Source organism: Ammodytes marinus (genome assembly GCF_949987685.1).
Source record: "Ammodytes marinus genome assembly, chromosome: 7".
Classification (NCBI taxonomy): Eukaryota; Metazoa; Chordata; class Actinopteri; order Uranoscopiformes; family Ammodytidae; genus Ammodytes; species Ammodytes marinus.
This window is the reverse complement of record NC_137211.1, coordinates 5,864,055-5,888,325: the sequence shown is the minus strand read 5'-3', so window position 1 is coordinate 5,888,325 and position 24,271 is coordinate 5,864,055. Positions and strand designations below refer to the sequence as shown.

Below are 24,271 nucleotides of genomic sequence, written 5' to 3'. Positions count from 1 at the left end.
GGACAGACATACTGAAGTTATTATTAGGAATTCCCACATGCAGCACAGTCCCTAAATCCTTAACTAAAGTGTGTAAAGATAATTTTTATTGTTTGCTTATTATCTCTAGGGATGGGACCGATTGAACATTGGTTTTGTGACATAAATGGCTGCAATTCACTTATTGTATATCGAACTAATGCCACCAATGCCTACATATTTTTTTTTCATCCAAATTTCATGATCTATTTTTTAAAAACTATAAAGGAAAATTAACTAAGACCATAGCCATGTGATATAGGACACTATTTTAGTTGAAACTCTGAAATGCTTCTGTATTGAAATGGTTCAAGGCAGTTCCAATACTTGGGTTCAAACTTAAAATACTTTTGAACCTTTTTGCATGTTTGTAAATAGTTTTCTCTTTGATTAATCCAATATTGACACACTACATTTTTCAGAACCAGACATAAAATAAACTAAACCACTCAAATCAAAACACAAGTGTGGTTCGCTAATTAACAATGTGTGTGTAGAAAGTGATTACCTTCATTTATCCTCTTACCATGTGTGTGTGTGTGTGTGTGTGTGTGTGTGTCTGCTCCCCAGCTGGTGAAGCTATGCAGTGGGATGATTGAAGCGGGGAAGGCGTACGTCAGCGCCAACAAGCTGTTCGTCAGCGGCATCCGGGATCTGTCTACGCAGTGCAAGAAGGATGAGATGATCTCGGTGAGGGTTTGGAATGGAAACGTGTCCAAGTCATTTCATCATCTTAAGCCTCTGTTTGAACCATTATAGCCTCTTTAGTGCGGCCAGGTTTTATCATCTTTATTTATAACTTTTTCTATCGTTTAGTGGAGTTACAGTAAGTGTCCTCCTGATAGGGACTTTCCTGTGTGTGTGTGTGTGTGTGTGTGTGTGTGTGTGTGTGTGTGTGTGTGTGTGTGTGTGCGTGTGCGTGTGTGTGTGTGTTTATGTGTGAGTAAACCTGGTTACTAACAGATTAGTAATCGAGGATTGAATGGGGTCTGGAAACTTCTGGTACTTCTGCCTCGGCTCGCAGCACCAGCGTCTTGCGACTATTTTAACTGCAGTTGACATTAAGTGCTATTAAAAGCCTTTCTTGCTTCAAGTGTATGACTAGTTGTGAGTTCCCTATTAAAGTCTAGTCCATTTCCATTGTAAGAAAAAAAAAGAACTGAATCAGCCCTGCAATTACAGTATAGTTGGAGGGAGGAAAATCCACATCCAAAAGTACACTTCAGTGACAATAACCGCCTTTGACTTAATTTTAGGATTGCGGATATTTTAATTTTCTTCCTTTTTATAGAATTCAAATAGATTTAGTTTTTAGCTTTTATATGCTTATTTTTTCTCTCAATTGCGAATACAGCAGCAGTTTAGAGAGAGCACTTCCTAGTGTATAATCTGGTTAAAGAATGATGTAACAATATGCTTGTATCTTTGCAGGAGTGCCTGGAAAAGTGCGGAGAAAGCCTCCAGGAGATCATCAACTACCACATGGTATGTCGCCCTTCTGTGTGTGTGTGTGTGTATGTGTGTGTGCCCGTGTGTGTGTGTATGTGTGTGTGCCCGTGTGTGTGCGTGTGCTCTCGCCATAATGTCCCCATCTGCTCCAAACATACAGTAGATAGAGACAAAGCAGCGCAATGATATCATCCCCCCGCTATTAAAAATGTTAACATTAACTGACATTTTTTAGGCCTCACTTGTGTCCCATATTCCCTTTAGTGCAGTACAGAGGGGTCAGGCCGCGCTGTGTTTGAACTGAGTCCATGTGGACTGACTTCTCTCACACATGGTTAACTCTGCCTGTCAGTCAGAAGCTGCATGACATCTCAAACAGCAGCACTGGAGACCAAATGAGAAAAAAAAATGTCTTTCTTTTGGACTGGATAGATAGATAGATAGATAGATAGATAGATAGATAGATAGATAGATAGATAGATAGAAAGAAAGAAAGAGATGGTTGAAAAACACCTTGTACAACCGCAGTACTAATTCGACCAGCTTTCTCTTTATATTTTCAACGTTCATTCATTCCAGCTATATAGATAAAATGTACATCCAGCCAATACATAGGCCTACAGCATGTGACCTTATAAGTTCTGTCATGCAATGCTTGTTCACTGTCAGGTATAATAAAGCAGGCAGCAGAATTCCCTCTCTGATAACAATAAATTATGTGAAAACGTATCATTAGATTCCCTTTTAGAAGTTGATTTAAAGCCTCAATGTAACTCAGAGCTGTGCATCTATAAAGGGTGACCTTATCAGAGAGCGGTACACTAAAAGTCCATTTGTGGATTTTTTCTTTTCTTTTCAATAGCAGCTATCTACCGGTATTTGAGCGACTTCTAAAGCAAACTCTGATAACATTCCCCGAGTATTACAACCTTGAATAACAATTCTCATTTGCTGCTTTGAAGTTGTATTTTCACTAGTCTACTTTCCCGTGATGTTAAACAGAGCTTCTGTTTTTTACTGTGGTGTGGTGGCTTCCTCTCCCTGCTTTTCAAGCCTCCTGACCCCCTGCCCCTCTCCCTCCCTCCCTCCCTCCATCCATCCTGCCACCATGAAGCCCTTTGAAGTCCTTCAGCTTGACCCCGTGGTGTGCTGGACGATGCTATAAAGTGCTGTGTGTGTGTGTGTGTGTGTGTGTGTGTGTGTGTGTGTGTGTGTGTGTGTGTGTGTGTGTGTGTGTGTGTGTGTGTGTGTGTGTGTGTGTGTGTGTGTGTGTGTGTGTGTGTGTGTGTGTGTGTGTGTGTGTGTGTGTGTGTGTGTGTGTGTGTGTGTGTGTGTGTGTGTGTGTGTGTGTGTGTGTGTGTGTGTGTGTGAGTTTGAGAGAGAGAAAATCACATTCCTTTCAGAGGCCATAAAGCAACCAGGACGTGTCATCATTACCACTGCACTGCCTCCACGCCGATCACCCCCAATCTATTGGTAGAGAGGGGGTTAAGGTTACCAGTGTGTGTGTGTAGTGGGGGGTTAATGGATCAGGTCACTCAGCCAGGCCTGGATTAGCTTTAGGCGTTGGACATTAGTAACCCTGCGTAACCTTGACATGTCGCAAAGTGTAGAACATATGGCCAGGCATGTGTGTCTATGTGTGTGTATGTTTGTGTGCGTGAGAGAGATTGTCGATAGCATGTAGCCATACAGTACAACTGTCCTCTGAGTGAACCAAATGTAGTGATGTGCAATCACAGTGATGAAAAGAGAATCAGCAGGAATGTGTTTTAAAAGGAAAATAAGGATGTTTTAATTATGTGTATGATCGCTTGAAAATAAAAGTTTTAAATTACCTTAGAATGAGCCTTTTATATCTACATGGGAGCGGGGCGTGCCGCCAAGTTTCTACAGTGGCACAGAACGGACAAACTTAAACAGTCTAACGCGTTTATATATATAGTGGGTGTCTGCCAGAGATGCACCTGTGGGAAGTCGAAGAGGAAGTGATATAGAACAAACAACTGAAAACATCTTCACCTCGTCACTTGATATTGTGGAAAGACTTGAGGCAGTGGTGGATGATGCCATCTTCAGTAACTAGCTTCTTGTCCTTGAAGGCCACCGTAGCTTCGGTAAATTCTCTAAATGGCAGGGGTTAGTAATCTAGATTTTTTTCACCATAAAATACCGCCATAAGACACCTTTATCACACACTGCACCTTTAACTATTTATATTGCTTTCCAGTTCCAGTCAGATGTGTTTTTCGTCAGACTGACATATTAACTGTTTGTTGTGTCAGACGTTAATGGACGCCTATAAGATTTTCTCTCAAAGCTTTTCTTTGTTACTTTGATGTAACACAGATCTCGAGTGGAGCTGTGAGCTATAGTGTGAGACTGAAGAGATAAGAGAGGATCCCCCTGAGATGAAACAATTTCACAGAAACGCTAATATTTGAGCGACTTGACCTTAAAGAGTGCTTTGAGCCTCGCGTTCCACTAATGTACAAACACTGGAGCGGGTGACATTTTCTCTTGACATCTTTTCCATGTCAGTATATTTAATGAGGAGAGACACCGTGTGCTTTTAACTGTAGCTGTAAGGACCCCCGACAGCACCCCCATGAATAAGAAATGATGAGGGTTATATCTAGCTACTTGTGATGGATGTCCCCTCCGCGTGTGTGTCCCTGCCTTCTGCAGCTGCCACTGTGCTTACACCCCTACACAGCAGACACTCAAGAATATGAAATGACACCGTACAAAATGGGGCCACTGACTGAGTGCCAACTAACCTTGTTCCAGCCATGCTCGGATGCCTTACAAAAAAAAGGCATAAAATAAGCAAAGGCAGTAGTGTGTACTGTGGGCTTGAAGCATTGAGTACATGGATGTGAGATCAGGCAAGGGAAAACAGTCATTTGAGTAAAGTATTAAAGAGTCTTGGGCTGCATTCCAAATCTCATACTTTTTCGTATTTTTTTTCTATTCTGTATACTAGAGCTGATCAAGTTAGCTTGCAGTAGGCATACAATTGGGACATACTGTTACTTTTTTATATATCATCATAACAATGGCCTTCAACTTCTTGTCGCATCCCTGGTTGTTTTCGCTCGGAATTGTGGGTCAGAATCGCCCAAAAAGCATCATGATTTACACACTAAAAATTCCCACCGGCTATAGTAGGGCATTGAAGTAATTTTAAGCATGCTGCATGCATCTGACCACAAGAATTGGGACATCCTAAATCGTTTTTTTTTTACCATACTAAATAGCAAGGAAGTATGGGGATTGGAAAGCATGGTTGGGCTTTGATTCCCTGCATTTCCTGATAGCTTGGCTCTCTTGCTACTCAAAAGAACTAACAGGCTCTGTTGTTTTGAACGTCAAATGTAAGCCCAAACCTTTTTAGCTCATCTTGCTTTCGTACTCTTCCAAAGATTTCACACTAGATGTTCTTGTCAGATAGGCAGCAGGAGCATGGAGAGAACCAGGCCAACAACATTTGGAACAGCCACTGTTTTAATTCAAGCATGAAACTCCGTATGAATACTCGATAAATTATTGACTCGTATTTGACTCGCGGAACATCCATTAGAAATGAGAGGAGAGTGACACAGAGATGCACAGACAGACTAACATCTGAGCTTAAAGCCTCAAAGATAGTATCCACACAATGGGTTATACATAGGAGCTGAGGCAGGTAAAAGTATGTGTATGAGGTTATAATTCCGTACTATTTTCAGTACGATTTTGCGGATTTTTACTCATTTGAATATAATGTGTGTGTGTGTATATGCTGGAGTAGGCTGTCTACATAACGAATGAGTGAATTCCCATGTGGGATGCCAACGCTGGTGTCCCGGTTATATTTGGAGCCTGGAAAACAAAGGAAGACAAGGCAGCAGGAAGGCATTTCTGTCTGCAACCGCAAAAACCTTATCATTCCTCACAGACTATAACTGCAGCCTTTGTTTAGAAGAAAATGTGTCTTCAAAGGGAGCACAGTCAGTGGCTCGACAGAGACCCTTTAACTGAACTAAACTATTCTATTTGTTCCCTCGCAATTTGTTGTTATAGTTTTACTATACACTAAATACTTCATATAAACAGATGGTTATCGATTCATTAGGCTTGAAGTATGAATTATTTTGAACATTTCGATCTCCATTACGTGGAAAGCCATTTGTGGAATGAAAGGCTCATCCCAAATTAGATAAATAAATAATAATGTCAGAATATACAATATTTATTTATTTGTTTATTTAACAGGGACAATGCACAGCACATAAGCAGTGCCAGAGTTAGCTATAAGCTAATTTTTTTTTTAAATATGTTCAAAGTTATCCTAGTGGTACATTGCCTTTTCCCTTTGCTGTACATATAGTTGGTGGCCACTTTATTAGGCACAAATTAGTTACAATCCATTACAATTCAATTGCAACAAACCTGGAATAATTTCTACCATTTCAAAGTTTATAGTGTTGACATTTTCTGAGATGTGTATATACAAGGAGGATATTGAATATGGGACTTAAGAGTCAGTTATGCAATCCAGTAAAACACCATCACTGGATATGAACTCAGTGCTTCCTAAAACTAGACCTTATTGCATAACAGTTGTAATTGATTGAAATAGCTTTCACAGGTGTATTCTTTTTTCTTTTTTTTAGAACCGGTAACATGAATCACGGTTGTTCAAGTCTGGTCATTCAGTTTTTTCGGATGTGCTTATGGAAGTTATGTGCTCACTCTTTGTGCACGGTCATCAATTTGGCTTTAGATATTTGCTTGAGTGACTTCATGAGATCAGATGTGTTTCAGCATGCCAATGGAATGAGTGGGGGGGGGGGGGGGGGGGTTTGGAAAACTGATACAGTACAGAACAGTTAGTCCATTGTGATGGTGTTTGGAGCTGTGTCATTAAGTTTCTCAACGTACCCTGTCAACTGCAGGCTCTGATAAATGGATATACATACAGTATATTGACCTGTTGTCTTTTGGGAGTTTTTCCTCAGAGGAGCTTAAGGGCAGAGGATGTCATATTGTGTAAAGACTATGAAGCCCACTAAGGGAAAATGGCTATTTGTGATAATGAGCTATATAAATAAAAAAATAATAATAATTTGATTTGATTTGATGGCAGGTTAGGATCACTCTCATAAACATTCATCCAATATTAAAATATCTCACTAAGGATTCGGACCAGCTGACATTGGCTAGACAGACAGTGGCTAATTAAAACACTCATCGTTATATAAAGCTGCCCTCCTCTCTTCCATTCGGGCAAGTTCAGTTCACATCCCAAAGAAGCAACCTGTGGCATCTCCTCCAGTCAAATCAGGGTGTCAACTTGCCACAAAGCAGCTCAGGAATGTTACAGGCTGCACCACACCACATCCAGATTCAGGAAGTCTCACAGTAGTTTTTTTCCTGCCATCGGTCAAACACAAACATGGCGGTGCGCTTGTTGTTTTGTTGTTGTTGAGCCGACTACTTTTAAAGATTGTGGTTTGAGTTGAGCCATTGTCCACCTCAGTCCTGTCTGCACACTGTCAAACCTAAACCTTACACCCCAGTGTTTATGCCTGCTGCACTATGCTGCATGGCTGATTCTGTTTTGAGTCCTTGCATTTTTTGTGGGAGCCCTCGATGCATGGAACAACACTTCACCTCTCACTCACACATTTAAAAAAGAAATCTATTGTCTGGCATAGAGATCTGTCTGTTGTTTGTTAATGTATGTATGGTTTGGGTAGACTGCTAAAACACAATTGCAGTTTGGGATTAATAAAGTTGTCTAAACTGAGCTCAGTGGGTACAGGGTGGTGGACCCGCAACTATAGGGTCGGTGGTTCGATCCCCAGTCTCCGCCACATGTCCAAGTGTCCCTGGACAAGACACTGAAGCCTAAATTGCTCCCGATAGTTAGCCTGCACCCTGAGTGGTAGCTGCTGCTATCGGTGTATGAATGTGTGCTCCAGTTGTAAGTCGCTTTGGATAAAAGTGTCTGCTAAATGATATGTAATGTAATGTAATGAACTGAAATTTTCTAAGAGCTGGTTTAAATGCAAGGAGTCAGACTGACCACACGCGCAAACAAAGCCTGGTCATTTGCAGTCAAAGATGGTGGCCTTTTTAAAGGTCACATATTATGCTAAATGCACTTTTTAAATGTGTTCTAACATATCCATGGGTCCACGGTGTGCCTAGAGACTGCCAAAATATTTAAAAAAATAACAATCTCTCCTGTTCTCACTCTCCCCCTTTCTGAAACCCCCACCCCTCCCCCCCAATATACTCCAGTCAGAATTTTCCCCTTTTCTGACCTCACAAACTGGAAAGCCAGAAGCTTCCACTGTGCAGCCCACACCCCTATTTCTTATTGGTCCACGGCCCTGACAGACAGAGGGCGAGGCGTATCTAGCTTCGCTTCCGGACAGGGGGCGGGGGCAGCTCAAAGATTGTATATTTACGAGGGGAGCTGCAGCTCTTTTTAAAAAATAGGCCATTGTGAGATTAGCTGAACATCAGCATAGTACAATAAATTATCTGAAAGTTTTTTTCAGCAAACAATTAAAGAAAAACGTATTAGGGACCACTAAGACCATATAATATGGTGTATAATAGTACCGAAAAGTGTATAATATGGGAGCTTTAACATGACGCTTTGCAAGAAGACACACAGATCACATAATTTACTGGCTAACCCGAATTGGATATTAGGACAGCATTTGGTGCTGTAGTATTCAATTAAATCATCAACTCAGTAAAATGGACGCTTTTTCTGATTTTAAGCTCAACCTTAAAGGATGGGAGTCTCACACTTCCACTTATTTGGACCCAGTGAGTTTATAGGAGCAGTAAAATGAAGCCTCAACCCATCATCAAAACAAGCTCGTCTTTCTTAGAGTAGATGACAGGAATAACAATGAAAACTGACCACTTCCTCTTCGGCCACAATTTTATGTTGAAGTCTGGTCAAATTAAAGTCGCCTATACTTATTTTTTTTATGCTGGTTAGTGGCTTTCTAAGTACACGTGTCTTGCTCGTCATCAGAGCCTGTAATCCCTGAGTCAAAGCTTAGTTGTATATGGCCCTTTGCGCACTCAGATTGTCTAATCCACACACATAGAGTTGTAGATCCAATTATTCAGGCAGGATGAGGGATGCAAACCCCTTTAACCGATCTAGCTGCTCAGTTGTGGTGATGGCACACACACTGGAAGAAAAAACTCTTCAAAAATAAGTGAAACAACAGGCAATATAAGGTGTATTTCAGTTGTATTAGCTAAAAAAAATTATTGGAACGAGTTGAAATTCACTTGGTATGATTTCTTGTAATAAGATGCTATGATTAAGCCTTTCAAGATGGAAGAGCTCCTGAAATGGAAAACCAATTTTGGATTCAAATCTCCATCCCAACTGCTATTTTCTCCCCAAATGATCCACCCCAGCTTTAAGCATTAGTGACATTTTTCTATGTAAGATAATCACCTACTTCAAATAACATTATTGGGTGATATTTAAAAATGTTATGATGACATATATCTTTCAGTGGGCCAGAGAAACCCATATTAAGCATGTCTTAAATAATAAATTAATAGGAAGCGATTTTGTGCCGTATAGTAAGCCAGCCTTTGTCCTCCTCATTTTCAATTCAAGCATATTAAGCTTACAAGTCCCTACATCTCACTGACATGTTGCTTGTTAGTTTATTGCGTCTCATCTTTCATTAGATATTTTGACTTGAAATTAGACCGATCTACTCGGTAATATATCGAATTTTTGCAGTGCAGATTGACAATTTCTCTGAGTGGGTTTTGTACACTGCATTGGGATACAGACTCTCCGCAGTGTCAAATTGTACCAAAAGCCTCCTCTCCTCTCCTCTCCTCTCCTCTCGCTCACACACTCCCTCCCTTTCTGCCCGAGTGACCTATTTAGCAGCAGCAGTGGCAAGGCAGTAGCAAACACAGAGGATGTGCTCCGAGGGGTTGAAAGAGAAGAGAGGGGGGATATACTGTACAATGTAAAAAACACACCTAACCAAATGCAGCGTGCTATTGTGTCCAGGCGAGTGCAGTTACAGTCAAGAGTGACATTTCTTCCACCATTAGTGTACAGGGTTTAAGAGCGTATTATTTGCATCATTTACAATATGCATCTAGTGGGGGAAAAAAGCTGTGCCTTGTCGCCCTCTGTTGGTTGGAAATATACTGAAGCTGGTTTGACAAAAGCATACTTTTGTTGGTTTCCCTCCAAAAGTATATTCTGTGTAAATGGGAAAATGTGATGGTAGGAATGATTTTTTTTAATCTGATTTTATATGATTATTTTACTCTATAAAATGTCAGAAAAAGTCTATTACATAGGTCAAAGAAAAGCAGCAAATCCAATTTCATACGTCCATACACATACAATCAATCAAAACTAGCGTATTGATTGACTAATGCTTTCACCTCTAGTTATAATACAATGTATGGATCTACAAAAATATTCATTAACAATGAATCAATAACATAGTAAAAGCAGTTTTGCCATGGCTGTGATATGAAAATTATGACTCTGTTTTTTAAATGCAACGTGTTTTTAAAACATATTAAAAAATATGCTCATTTCTCCTTTTCATCTCTTTTTCAGATCCTGTTCGATCAGGCTCAGCGCTCGGTGAAGCAGCAGTTGCACAACTTTGTGAAAGAGTGAGTACACCTTTAGTTCACCGTCTTTCAGCCAAGAATACTTGCAGAACTTTTCATGTATAAAATATTCAACACAAGTACAGAAGGTCCCTGCACCTTACCACCTCACAAGAACACAGCCTCCCCTTGTTACCCCCTGAAAAGCTTTTTGGGCGATTTTAAATATTAAACTGCATACAACCTTTTGTAGCTCAGACATGCTGTCGCAGACGTATCATCATGAAGAATGCAGCTGATGTAGATAACCTCTGACCTCACATTGACTTTGTGCCAGTTTGAAAAACATATTCAGAACCTGTAATGCCGCTGTTTGTTTGTGATCCAGTGTTAAAGTTAAAGTCAACGATTCTTGAGAATGCTTGTTGTCAAAAAATCTCCTCACAATCCACTTCTGTGTGAGCGCTGAAAATAATCCGGTGTTAATACAAAGCCTTTGCTCTGTAAACAGGCTTGTTGCTAGCCACTGTACCCCCCACCCCAACCCCTTTGTTTACATACCAATATTTACAGGGCATAAACTGTCTATTATTTTGACAAGAAGCGATTTGACAAGATGGCGTTCTCCAGAATCACTGACTCCACTTTTCTTAACCCATACGGAACTGCGTTCTATCATTATAACATTTCTATTATAATATGATGAATGAGGTTTTTCTCCCCTCAGTCTTTCCTCAGTCTTCCCTTGACCCAGCTGTCCTCTTAATCCTAACCTTACATTTTACCATGTGTGATGTCACACATGGGGAAATGTAGGGTTAGACAGTGAGACCATAAAACACTCTTTCTGCCTTTTCTCAGTCTAGGATGAACCGATTTATAAAATGTTTGCACATTTATACTACATAGGGTCTCAGAGTTCAATACACCTTCATATTTCCACCGGTGAAATAGGTCTTTAAGTTGCTTTACTGACATGCCTTTTTAACTGTGTCTGTCAGGGATGTTCGTAAGTTCAAGGACACCAAGAAGCACTTTGACCGTGTGCGTGAGGACCTGGAGATCGCCCAGGTGAAGAATGCTCAGGCTCCCAGGAACAAACCTCATGAGGTGGAGGAGGCCACCGGGACACTCAGCATCACAAGGAAGTGTTTCAGACACCTCGCACTGGACTACGTACTACAGGTTAGAATTAAATGACTGTTTAATCTACGAACTGTTTAAGAATATACAGTAAGTGAAGCGGGTAGGGTGGTCGTCCACTGGGTTGCAGGGTCGGTGGTTCGATCACCTGTCTCCCCGCCACTTGTCGAAGTGTCCTTGGGCAAGACACTGAACCCCGAATTGCTCCCGATAGTTAGCTTGCACCCTGCGTGGTAGCTGCTGCTATCGGTGTATGAAAGTGTGTGTGATTGGGTGAATGTGTACAAAACAATGTAAAGCGCTTTGAGTCTGTGAAAAACCAGGGAAAATTGCTATATAAGTGGAGTCCATTTACCATTTATACACTAGGAATCTTCTTCTTGATTATTTCATTTTGCGTTTTAAATTGCTTTTAGTGCCAATTACATTCCTTATATATACACATGCAACTTGAGCTGCAAAGAATACATACAAAAAATTGTTTCACATTTCAACAATATACCCAAACAAATCAAATAGTAAAGCAGCATGATTTGTGTTGGAATAAATATAGTAAACATAGGATTTCAAAAAAAATATGCTTGATTTTTTCAACTGCATGTTGTGTGTATAATAAGAGGAAGCCCTAGATGAATGCAAAGTTAGGCAGATGAGTTTCTGAGGAGAAAAGCTATTGGGAAAAACGTGCCCTTCATGTTTGCATGAAATGTTGTGTATTTTTGGTGTATAGTGTCAGTCGGGTGACAGGTCATTGATGTGGGGTCAAATATCACTGTTTACGATGCTGTGTTCGTATTCGTTTCTATTCCCACTCGAGACAGACTTTACAATCGGTGCAATGGCCGTGACGTATCCCTTTATTAGCCTGGAGCGGCGTCTGTGTACATCCGCTTTCATGGTTGTGACATATTCTACACTGGGTTCATATGCAGCGCGGGTTATTTTGCCCACAAGTTGTAGCCTCCGCACGCACACACACACACACACACACACACACACACACACACACACACACACACACACACACAAACACACACGGCGGGGAACAAAGAGACTGATTGAGTGCGATGGCTGTGATGCCCTCGTTCCATTCTCTCTGCGGTGTCTGCTCTCTCCGCTCTCAGACACGTTTCCCTTTTCAGTCATAATTGAAAGTGTCTGGAGGCAGCAAAGGTCGCCGCTGTAGGGATGTGTGCTATATATGTATACTGTATATGTGAATGACCTCTTAAATGTAGCACAAAATGTCATTTAGCTTTGCATCGGTTGAGATGTACAATGCATTAGTTTAGAAAATACCGTAGGGACTGTGTGTTTTTTTTCTACTTCTTCTATTCACCGCTAATGGGACATACAGTATTGTAGTTTGTTTATGTTGTTGTTGGAAAAAGGAAAATATTGTCCACTAGAGGGAGTGATCTCAACAGCCTGTAGGTTAGAGATAGTGTATCATTCAATCCATAATCAATACTCCAGAAAGCAGTGGTGAAAAATGCCTTTACTCAAGTCGTTTGCTGAAAATGCAATTTTAGGGTACTTGTAATATAACTGAGTAGTTACATTTTCTAATCATTTTTATTTACTAAAATACATTAAATGCAACGTCACCCTAATTTGCTACCTTTAGTTACCAGTTACTTTGCAGATTGGGATTATTATTTTTACAAAATCTACAATCAAAACATTATTTATGATTTATTATTATAGGTTATAACTACCTAGCAGCAACGTTTATAAAGTTAGCACCACTTTTACCAGTGGTACTTTTTTTGTTCTTTCACTCAGCTATAGACATTTTATTTTGATAATGATACTCAATGTGGGTTTGTCTTTTTATCTGCAGATCAACGTCCTCCAGGCCAAGAAGAAATTTGAGATCCTGGACGCTGTAAGTCAACGCAGACATACACTCATTCACTGCTTCCTCTGACTTCACCATTACATATACCACATACAGAGCGTAGCAATAGCATAACATTAAAAAATGAAATCATTTGCTTGTGTCCCACCCAGATGCTGTCCTTCATGCATGCCCAGTACTCACTCTTCCAACAAGGCTACAACCTGCTGGATGAGATCGACCCGTACATGAAGAAACTGGCTGCTGAGGTGAGCAAAGGGCGTTTACCACCAGTCAGTGTGTGTGTGTGTGTGTGTGTGTGTGTGTGTGTTTTCTGTCAGCTGATCTGCGTCATTTCCCTGGGCCCTGTTGCTCTGCATTGATTGGAAATTGGTTTGAGCCCCATACAAACTATTGACAGGAGAGAATTGCATAATACAGCTTTTTTAGTTTCTTTTAATAGTTGATACATTTTGTATATTTTTTGATGGATATTTGGGTATATTGTACATAAGTAGAAGCTTACTCTTCCCATGCAGTACAATGGCATTTGCTGCATGGGTTACATTTCAAACAAGTATTCTATATAACAACTGTTATTGTGTAAAAACTTTTCAGGAGAACTGAATCAATGGTCCAAATCATTACCAATCCCTGACCTAACATGTCATTGGAGGCTTTGTCTGTGTGTGGCTGTGTGCATTTGGAAAGTGTTACAGTCCAGTGTTTGGGCTTCTCTGGATAACACTGCTATGACTTTCCTACAATGTACCTTTTTTTTACAGAAATACTAAACTTGGTTTTTACATTTTTTTCTGTGTGTGAAAATGGATTTTCAGCTGGATCAACTGGTGATTGATTCGGCCATGGAGAAAAGGGAGATGGAGCATAAACATGCGACCATTCAACAGAGGGTGAGTTCCAATTCTTATTTCTTTAGACCTGCCAAAATAAGAAATGTAAAATATGCAGGGTTATCAGGTCTTGAAGACAAAAAGTATTTACTTAAAAACAGGGGGCCTAAAGGGAAATGAAAAGGATCACATTTCATTTACACAGTTGCTGTAGGCTGTTACATTAGTTATGAAATGTTGTTGCATCTGATATCAACCTATTAACAACAAGTTGGGATTCTTATGACAGTGGATTGTGCTGCAGGAAGCTGCTCAATGCTTTTTTCTGGGGTTTTCAGCCAGCACCATGAGACAAGTAGCAATCACTCTTAATACTGCTGGCTAAAGGAGCTAGAAAGCTACTCAAAATGGACATTGTTTTAATTCAGATTATCCAGGTCCATGTCACTTTAATTTAAATGAGTTGTTATTGTAGGACAGGAAGTAGTGAATACAATTAGATACGATAATAAATAAATAATTCAAGGCCATTCGGTATTGTCGCCAGTTTCCATTGCACTTTCATACAGGTAATAAATAGCCTTTTGTGATATCCTAAAGGTGTGTTGAAAAGGCTTGAATTTAAATTAGACAGCCATGCAAAAAAACTTTCATATGGCTGTAGTATTTTCGTGGGAAAAGCAGAGGAGGCTTTTCAGTATATGATGAAACAAGGATCAATTGAACCCTTTCATGTTGGTTTGTAGTCAATGTTTCCCTGTGAGAAAAGGGGATTTTTGGACAGTTGGGATTGTTTGAAGTCACACAGGCAAGTTTTGAACCTGAGGCATCAACCTCCCTTCTGTCTGTGAGGTTGGCAGGTCGATGTGGAGCTATATCCCACCTCCTGTGTGTGTGTGTGTGTGTGTGTGTGTGTGTGTGTGTGTGTGTGTGTGTGTGTGTGTGTGTGTGTGTGTGTGTGTGTGTGTGTGTGTGTGTGTGTGTGTGTGTGTGTGAGACTGGGGAGGGATTAGGCCTGGGCATCTGGGAAGTGTTTCATTAATCTCCCTAACAACGTCCTAGCATCGATTAAAGTGTTAAATCAGGTGTAATTAAGTGTTCTTTAAATTGTGTTTCTTAATCCCGCTTTGTCTGCGCTAGACGGTCAGCACATTAACTGCTGTATGTGCTTGTAAAGAGCTGACGTTAAGGTTTTTTTTAAGCATTTTTAGCCTCGTTGGCTAAAAATCGGAGTACTGTGGATCTGGGACATGGTCTGTCGGTCGGTGATTTCGCCACTTTAGTCCAGACTCAAATATCTACAGAAGTATTGAATTGATTGATAAGAAATTTGGTGATTCATGGTACCTGAACGATGCATCCCACTATCTATCTATCTATCTATCTATCTATCTATCTATCTATCTATCTATCTATCTATCTATCTATCTATCTATCTATCTATCTATCTATCTATCTATCTATCTATCTATCTATCTGTCTGTCTGTCTGTCTGTCTGTCTGTCTGTCTGTCTGTCTGTCTGTCTGTCTGTCTGTCTGTCTGTCTGTCTGTCTGTCTGTCTGTCTGTCTGTCTGTCTGTCTGTCTGTCTGTCTGTCTGTCTGTCTGTCTGTCTGTCTGTCTGTCTGTCTGTCTGTCTGTCTGTCTGTCTGTCTGTCTGTCTGTCTGTCTGTCTGTCTATCTATCTATCTATCTATCTATCTATCTATCTATCTATCTATCTATCTATCTATCTATCTATCTATCTATCTATCTATCTATCTATCTATCTATCTATCTATCTATCTATCTATCTATCCATCCAACCAACATTCGCAATAAGCTCCATGACTTAACTATATTTACTCTCAAAGCTCAGCTAATAATCCATAAAGATGGGGTGCTCCTCTTGTTATTTATTTATTAATTCAGAGAGCCTGCCCTGTCTGGCTCCTCTGTACCCCAGGATCAGTGACCATCTGTCAGCCTCGGCCCCGGTCACCAGCGCTCTCCCTCCAGGCACTGGGTCATGTGTGTGGCCGGTTATTGATCTGTTTTTGGCCAAAGCTGTGACACACTTAGCTTCATGCACCATCCATTACATACTAGGGACTTGCGCTGTAGTTAACATTGAACTAAACCAGGGCTTGAATTGAAGCCGTGTTAATGAAATTTGCATGACATGGAAATGTTGTGATGTTACTGTAGGTGGGTGATGTTTTTTTTTGTTTGTTGCTGGAGTTTGATAACTAGTAGACTAGACCGGGGAGGAGGCTAATCAGCGGTGCATTGAACCAGAAAGATTATTATAATCTCCTCTAGAACCAGTCAGACCGGTTGTTCTAACGCTGTGTTTTTCTTTCCTTTTTGCTTCTGTGTTCCCTCGTGCCATCACCTCTTCACAGACCCTCTTGCAGGTGAGTACTTCTCCATTAGGTCTTCATCTGAATAATTTTTTTAAATTTTTTATTTAAAGGTGCAGTCAGCTGTTCTGGAGATTGCTTGTTGTCAAAAGCAATGACTATCTCCTCTTGATCTGCTACCCGTCCGTACTGTGTGTGAGCTGAAATAAATGATTGTGTTAATACATAACCCTGGCTCTGTAAACTGATTTGTAAACAAAGAAGGCTCACTGTAGCTAGCAACATGCCCATTTACAGAGCCTTGGCTGTGTATTAACACTGGATTTTTTTCAGCATGCACACACAGTACGTACAGGTAGCGGATCGTGAGGAGATATTCATTTTGACAACAAGCATTCTCCAGAATCACTGACCACCCCTTTAAGAAGTGTGTGTGTGGGGTGCAGCACAGGACATTACCGAACCCCTTTAAAGTTTTCTTCAAGCCGTAGCCTCTTTCAAAGCCTCGAGGGCGAGCTGAAGTGCATCCTGAATCATTTATACCAAACAATCAGAAAGGCTGGATTTAGTTTGAATGGCCTGAATGGAAGCCGTCTGTTACATCACCTATTACAAAGAGACGATTGATGTTTCCTAAAAAAATAAATAACAGTGTACTTGTTGAGAACTGAAGATGCTTCTCCGGCATTATAAGAGTCAGTCTTGTGTTTTTGCATTGTAATATTGTTTCATGCCCATGGTACAATTAAAGGTGAAGTCAGCAATTCTGGAGAGTGCTTGTTGCCAAAATATTTTTTTTGTCAAAATTCGCTACATGTCTGTCCTGTGTGTGTGCATGGAAAAAAGCTGGTGTTAATACAGAGCTAGGCTCTGTAAACTGGTATGTAAATAGAGGGTGTGTTAACAAAGGGGGCCCACTGTCGCTAGCAACATGCCTGTTTACAGAGCCAAGGCTGTGTATTCATTCTGGATTTTCTTTTTGTGCACACATAGTACGGACAGGTCGCAGATGGTGAGGAGATTTTGACAACAAGCTTTCTCCAGAATCACTCCACCTTTAAGATACAATCTCCCTGAAAGATAGATTTGAAATGTATTCCTTCACACAATAGCAAAAAGTGATTGTATTCACCTTCTTTATTACCGTGCTAATTTTAGAACAGCGTGGCCTACTTTATCAAAGAGACTTATTTTTTTTTTCTCCTTGTCTCTCCTCTTCCTCATCACTTTGAGCATGATGATAAGCCTTGTGTAAACTTACACAGGGCAGAAGGCGGCAGCCCGTTACTCTGTACAAGCAACAGAAAAAGAACAGGAGAGTAGAGAGGGAGTTAAAGTGCTCCAGCCCGCGGACCGTGACTTTTCCCTGGCTGGGGCGCATGGTGTAGCAGAAAAAAGCAGTGAAATGCAGGCGCCATTCATTTTTAACCAGCAGCTTTAATGGAGAAGTCCTGTCGGAGCTGCCCCTGTACATCACTGGGGTTATTTTTACTGATTCAAGTTGAAAGATACATGTTGTATATACATGTAGTGAAAAAATGATCAAATGTATTTGTTTGTTTGCTCAGAGATGAACGACAACAACAGTCTACATCAGGCAAGCTTCATAAAATCACAGCAACACAGATGTAAAAAGACACATACAGTAGCCTACATGAATACATGTATACATACATATTATATTATTTAAGTACATGTAAAAACAGCTTTTAATACGGTTTAGGTCGGACTACTACCAATTATTTACATCACACTTTCATTTTCATCTGAATTACTGGATTAATGATTTTTGCCGTAAAATGGGGAACAATTCTATTTCTAAAAGCTCAAAAAGTTACCAAAACATTGCTTTATTTATTCAACCAACAGCACAATGCTCAAAGGTATTCCCTTGACCATCATTTAAGACAGTTAAAACCTCTCATTTGAGAAGCTGGAACCAGAAATGGTATGGTACTTTGGCATGTTTCTGCACATGTTTGCACTTTTTTCCAAAACTTCCAGACACAATTCCCACATGGATCCAATAGCTGCCTTGGAAGTAGTTCATCCTCCCTATTCTACATACTCATCTCCTTCTTCAACAGGGAAACAGGGAGCTGCAACAACACTTTCTTTTGACGACAAATATAGCTTTGTACATTTCCTCTGTGCCACCATCAACCATGTTGCATAGGAGGTTGACCCTACATTATGTTATGCAAAAAGCTGTAGAAAGAAGGTGAACAATGCATTATGGCAAGCTGTCTGTTGGCATAGTACAGCGTTTCCTGCCTCTCCAAAACCATTTCCCGAACTTGCCCCATCCAGTTGGAAGTCTCTGTTTCCCCGCGTGTTCAATAATTCACCGATGCCTAAGTTTGTGTGCCGTGTGACGCCTCGTCATTAAAAATAGATGCTCTTTGTTGTGAGCTCGAGAGATTGCAGAGTAGCAGCACCACAAACCAGTGCACACATCTAGTTCACTGTTCCCTCCGACGTTTCTGATGTTGTATTGAAAAGAAAAAAGGCTTTTGGACAGACAGCTGAAGGTAAGTTAATATTGACTTCTTGTTCTTAAAGATGTGAGAGTTGCATCACAGGGATTGCGGTTGTGTGTTAAAGGTGGAGTCAGTGATTCTGGAGAAGGCTTGTTGACAATCACTTCTTGTCAAAATCAGTTATCTCCTCAAGATCCGCTACATGTCTGTACTGTGTGTGTGTGCGCGCTGGAAAAACATCCAGTGTTAATACACAGCCTAGGCTCTGTAAACGGGCATTTTGCTAGCTTAAGTGGGCCCCCTTTGTTTACATACCCTGCTAGTTTACAGAGCCAAGGCTGTGTATTAACGATGGATTTTTTTTCAGCAACACAAAGTACGGATAGGAAGTGGATCATGAGGAGATATTCATTGATTTTGACAAAAAAAGTGATTTCAACAACAAGCATTGTCCAGAATCACTGACTGCCCCTTTAAGTGGTGTCATGGTGGATGGTAAATAAATCAAGCTTGTTTGGTGATGTGGGCAGCCTGCCAGATGGTTCCCCTCTCTGGGTCAACAGGGGGCTGAAACTCCCACCTTCTACTGCAGGGAGGGAGGTGTAGGGAACTATTTAAACTGTAGCACACCCAGACGTTTATGTGTCAGAGCAGTCTGCTTGTGTTTGGGTCAAGAGCAGCTACAGTTGTATGTACCGTAGTGGGCTATTCTTCCACAGCACCCTGCCGCGGATACATTGGCAGCTGTATGGTAATTAGGCCTAATCCCTAATCGCAGGGCAGCAGACAGGTGGCTGTAAAGGAGGGCACGTACACATGTCACTGTTGGAGTTACGCACAGCACTGCAGAGGCACAATGCGCTAGCCTCGACCGGGACAGTTACTGCACTCACAGGGAGGAGAGGCTTCAACTCTGAGAAATCTGGTGTTTTTGGAGCCTGTTTATAATATTTTTTGGGACGTTTTTTCTTGCCTTCTGATGTTGTTGAAACGCAGGAAACGTTTGAAAATGAAGATCTTTTGCCGGTGGGACCACAGTTTGGTGGGTGGATTGTATGACTTTGGCAGTTTTTTGTTTGTTTTGTTTTTAATTCAGAGCATATTGTTATCGTGCATATAAGTTCTCTGCTACTTTCTGCAGTGATTGTCTCTGACTTTGTGTGTTTTGAGGTTTTGCTAAATAGTACCAGACTAGTTGTACTGTAACAGGAGTTTGCTCTCACGCGCTCTACTCTTCAATCCTCAGTGTCTCTCATTACAATCTCGATATGTTTGCAGTTCCCAGGCCAACACTGACACATGTTAAATAGTACTTTTATCTAATGCACGCTGGTGGATGTTGCGTAGAAACATTGCTAGCATGTGGGGAAAAAAGGTTGAATTCCATGTTTTAAAATTGTCCTTTTTTCTTTATTCATTTTTAGCTGTATGATTTATTTTCCCTTCCATGTAAATTGAATTGCTGTTGAAGGGCCATTAAGGAACATGTGTATGTCATGTGTGCTGGAATTCAACCTTTTTATTTGTTCTTATTTCATATGTACAAGTTAAAACAGTCCAAGGAGCTGCTGCTTGTACACACACCCCCTGTTATAAAACAAGAGAGTGAACGAAGATGAAGAATTTCTTATTTGGGTCACTCCACCAGACGCTTGTGCTAGGTTTATTTCTGGGTACTCTACTCTATATTTTATTTTGTACGTCGTGACACATCTCTGCATTTTAACAGTGTGCAGTCTAAATCCACTCTGATGGGAAGATTGGGTCTGGTGCTCTCTCGCGGGGCTGCATGCTTGAAATCAAATTTGGGAAATAAGTGAATGTTCTGTTCCTATGCGCATATTACATTACTTAAGAAATGTAGCTCATTAGTAGTCTTAGGACATGCTGTACAGCCTTCAGTTTAGGGAGAGACTGTGCCTTCCTTAAGCCTCCCATACCTGTGCCTCACTATCTGTTGGCTAAGTCGTCACGTTGTAACTCATGAAATGGTCCGGGGGCTAATTCCAACATGAATCATACTTTGTTTATGTAATGATTTGCGTCACACTCACATCTGTTGCGTTATGAAATGCCCCCAGAATGCCCTGCTGCTGGAGGATGGCATGCCACAACGTACATACATGCATGGTCTAAAACACGTGACCATTTTACACATGAACGCACCATGTAGGATGATGATTCAGTTGCGTACTGGACTGTACAGTACACACAGTGCACATTGAAGGCTACTGGTCTTCCAGGAACAAGCATACTCTGTGTGTGCTAGAGAAAAGGGGACAAGTGTTTTGACAATGTAAAGGTTAGATTGGTAGCTGGTCTCTTAACCTTTTTGCATGACAGCCAGGGTTAATGCTTTAATGTCGCATGTGTTAATGTGTGTCTCTCTTTCTTTTCTCTTTCTCAGGACTTCTCGTATGACGACTCTAAGGTGGAGTTCAACGTGGATGCTCCCAATGGTGTGGTGATGGAGGGCTACCTGTTCAAGAGGGCCAGCAATGCCTTCAAGACCTGGAACAGGTAAAACATCTACAGGAATCTCTATCTGCTGTAATACAGCACATTAGTATACACAGTGAATAAATGGTGCTGCATGTTAGTGAGTTGTGCAACATATTTTCTTATATTGCATATTTTTAGAACCCTTTGGTGCAGCTTAGACAGCCATGATGTGTCAACTGGTGATCGTATGAGTGTGGGGAGAGGAATGAATAATAAGTCGGTTTTGTGTTTTTGCCTCATATGTTTTATGTCGGACTGAAGCTGTGTCTTGATGCTCATTTCTTCTTTATTTATTTTTCAACGTTGATGCTGCATTCAGTGTTAAACAAATTACAGGAAGTAGTTTGATAGTTTGGTTTTTGAACCAAAATGGCACTCCTTCTCTGATTTAAAACTGATTCCAAAAATGCTGCTTCCATAGCAACTCTACTGACAACTATACTATGTTGTACTTTCTGCTGAGGGAGTGGGGTTGCGGGGCTTAATTTTGTTTGATGGGGGGTCCACAGCATCAGTGTTTGAAAGCCCCTGCTATACATTACTAATGCAACTCTATAAAATGTGCATAATAGAAAATTGAGGAGAATACAGTATATTGGTAAAGAATATAACATTTGGAAAAAAATTATTGTTTTTTCCAAAAACTAAATGAACTACAACATGGTAGTAATATTTGTGTATATACTGATATAGTAATTAAATAATAAGTTTCACTAGTTGAACTTTCTTTAGTTTCTCATTCGCTGGCAACTTTCTCGGCCTATTTCTGTTCCTCTGTTTGGGAGGTCAGTGTTATACATTCATCTCCCATAGTCACGATATTGCACAGTAAGTGGCAAACATCCATTTCACTCTGTGCTTTTATCTGTACTTGATCGCATCAATAGTGGTTCACCTTTTGCACGCTCACCCTTGGGGTTGAGGTATCTACAGTCATATGAAAAAGTTTGGGAACCCCTCTCAGCCGGCATTATAATTGACTCTGCTTTCACAAAAAAAATATAAAAGTGGTATGTCTTTAATTTACCAGGAACAGTTAAGTACTGGGATGTTTCCAAACAAAGATTCTTTGAAAACCAGTATTTGGTTGTATGAAATAAAATAAAATGTGAAAAACTGGCTGTGCAAAAATATGGGTACCCTTGTGGTTTTGTTGATTTTAATGCCTGTAACAGCATGTAAAACTGATGACTTTAAACACAAAGTTGGTTGGATTATGTTGTTAAGCCTTGAACCTCATATAATTGTCTGTTTAATCATGAGAAAATGTATTTTAGGTGCCTAAATGCAAGTTGCACTTCTCTTTGACTCTCTGCTGAAGTGAGACAGAATGGGATCATCAAAACAGCTCCCAAAAGATCTGAAAAACAAAGATTGTTCATTGTCATGGTTTAGGGGAAGGCTACAAGAAGCTTTCCCAAAGGTTTCAATTGACAATTTCGACTGTAGGGAACGTTGTCAGGAAATGGAAGGACACAGGCATAGTGGCAGTTAAACCCAGGCATGGCAGACCAAGGAAAAAACAGGAGCGGCATAGGTGGAGGATTGTGAGAATGGTTGCACACAACCCACAGATCACCTCCAAAGGCCTGCAAGAACATCTGGCTGCAGATGGTGCATCTGTACATCGTTCAACAATTCAGCGCAATTTGCACCAAAACATCTGCTTTTTATAAAGACCAAATAACTTAATTTTTGTCTCATCAGTCCAAAGCATTTTCTTCCAATATGAAGCTGGCTTGTCTAAATGAGCTTTTGCATACTCCATGCAACTGTATCTGTGGCGTGGGCGCAGAAAGGGCTTCCTTCTCATCACCCGGCCATACAGATGTTTTGGTGCAAATTGCACTGAATTGTAGAACCATGTACAGATACACAATCTGCAGCCAGATGTTCTTGCAGGTCTTTGGAGGTGATCTTTGGGTTGTGTGCAACCATTCTCACAATCCGCCGCATATGCCGCTCTTGTACTTTTCTTGGTCTGCTAGACCTGGGTTTAACTGCAACTGTGCCTGTGTCTTTCCATTCCCTGACAACGTTCCTTACAGTAGAAATTGACAATTGAAACCTTTGGGAAAGCTTCTTGTAGCCTTCCCCTAAACCATGATAATGAATAATCTTTGTTTTTAAGATCTTTTGGGAGCTGTTTTGATGATCCCATTCTGTCTCACTTCAGCAGAGAGTCAAAGAGAAGTGCAACTTGCATTTAGGCACCTAAAATACATTTTCTCATGATTAAACAGACAATTCTATGAGGTTCAAGGCTTAACAACATAATCCAACCAACTTTGTGTTTAAAATCATCAGTTTTACATGCTGTTACAGGCATTAAAATCAACAAAACCACAAGGGTTCCCATATTTTTGCACAGCCAGTTTTTCACATTTTATTTTATTTCATACAACCAAATACTGCTTTTCAAAAAATCTTTGTTTGGAAAACATCCCAGTACTTAGCTGTTCCTGGTAAATTAAAGACATACCACTTTTATATTTTTATTGTGAAAGCAGAGTCAATTATAATGCCGGCTGAGAGGGGTTCCCAAACTTTTTCATATGATTGTATCTAAAATAAGTTCCCTCTCTTTTTTTTCCTCTCTCTCTCTCTCTCTCTCTCTCTCTCTCTCTCTCTCTCATTCTAGACGGTGGTTCTCCATACAGAACAGTCAGCTGGTGTATCAGAAGAAACTCAAGGCAAGTCAACACTATACATCTCGGTGCTATCAGCTTTCCCCATGGGTAGAGTGGGCTCAAAGAGGTTAAGTGCACTTTGATAGGAGAATGTTTCTGGGGGCATTGGATGTTTTTTGACCTCACTGACTGACTGTGTGTGTGTGTGTGAGCCATAGATAGTATATGTGAGCCAGTATATGTGAGCCGAGAGAGATCTGCTGAAATCTGAGTGCTCGATCTTGGGCCGACAGTATCATGGTTTTCAAGTCATTTTCAGTTTCTGTGCGTGACATCAGTCCGTGTAAATATTTCACTATGAAATGTTGAGGTGCTCCAGGGCTCTTATC

General features: G+C 40.6%; 1 protein-coding gene across 1 annotated transcript in view; it reads left to right on the top strand.

Moving 5' to 3' along the window:
* The window catches only part of LOC307252995 (arf-GAP with coiled-coil, ANK repeat and PH domain-containing protein 3-like), a 67,291-nt gene that overhangs the window by 30,680 nt on the left and 12,340 nt on the right, over positions 1-24,271 (top strand). Inside the window, exons 3-12 of the mRNA XM_080030821.1 lie at positions 589-708; positions 1,450-1,503; positions 10,097-10,155; positions 11,094-11,277; positions 13,079-13,123; positions 13,249-13,344; positions 13,915-13,989; positions 16,313-16,324; positions 21,158-21,270; positions 23,894-23,945. Of these exons, the coding sequence (XP_079886947.1) occupies positions 589-708; positions 1,450-1,503; positions 10,097-10,155; positions 11,094-11,277; positions 13,079-13,123; positions 13,249-13,344; positions 13,915-13,989; positions 16,313-16,324; positions 21,158-21,270; positions 23,894-23,945 (810 nt within the window). The remainder of the gene's footprint in view (positions 1-588; positions 709-1,449; positions 1,504-10,096; positions 10,156-11,093; positions 11,278-13,078; positions 13,124-13,248; positions 13,345-13,914; positions 13,990-16,312; positions 16,325-21,157; positions 21,271-23,893; positions 23,946-24,271) is intronic.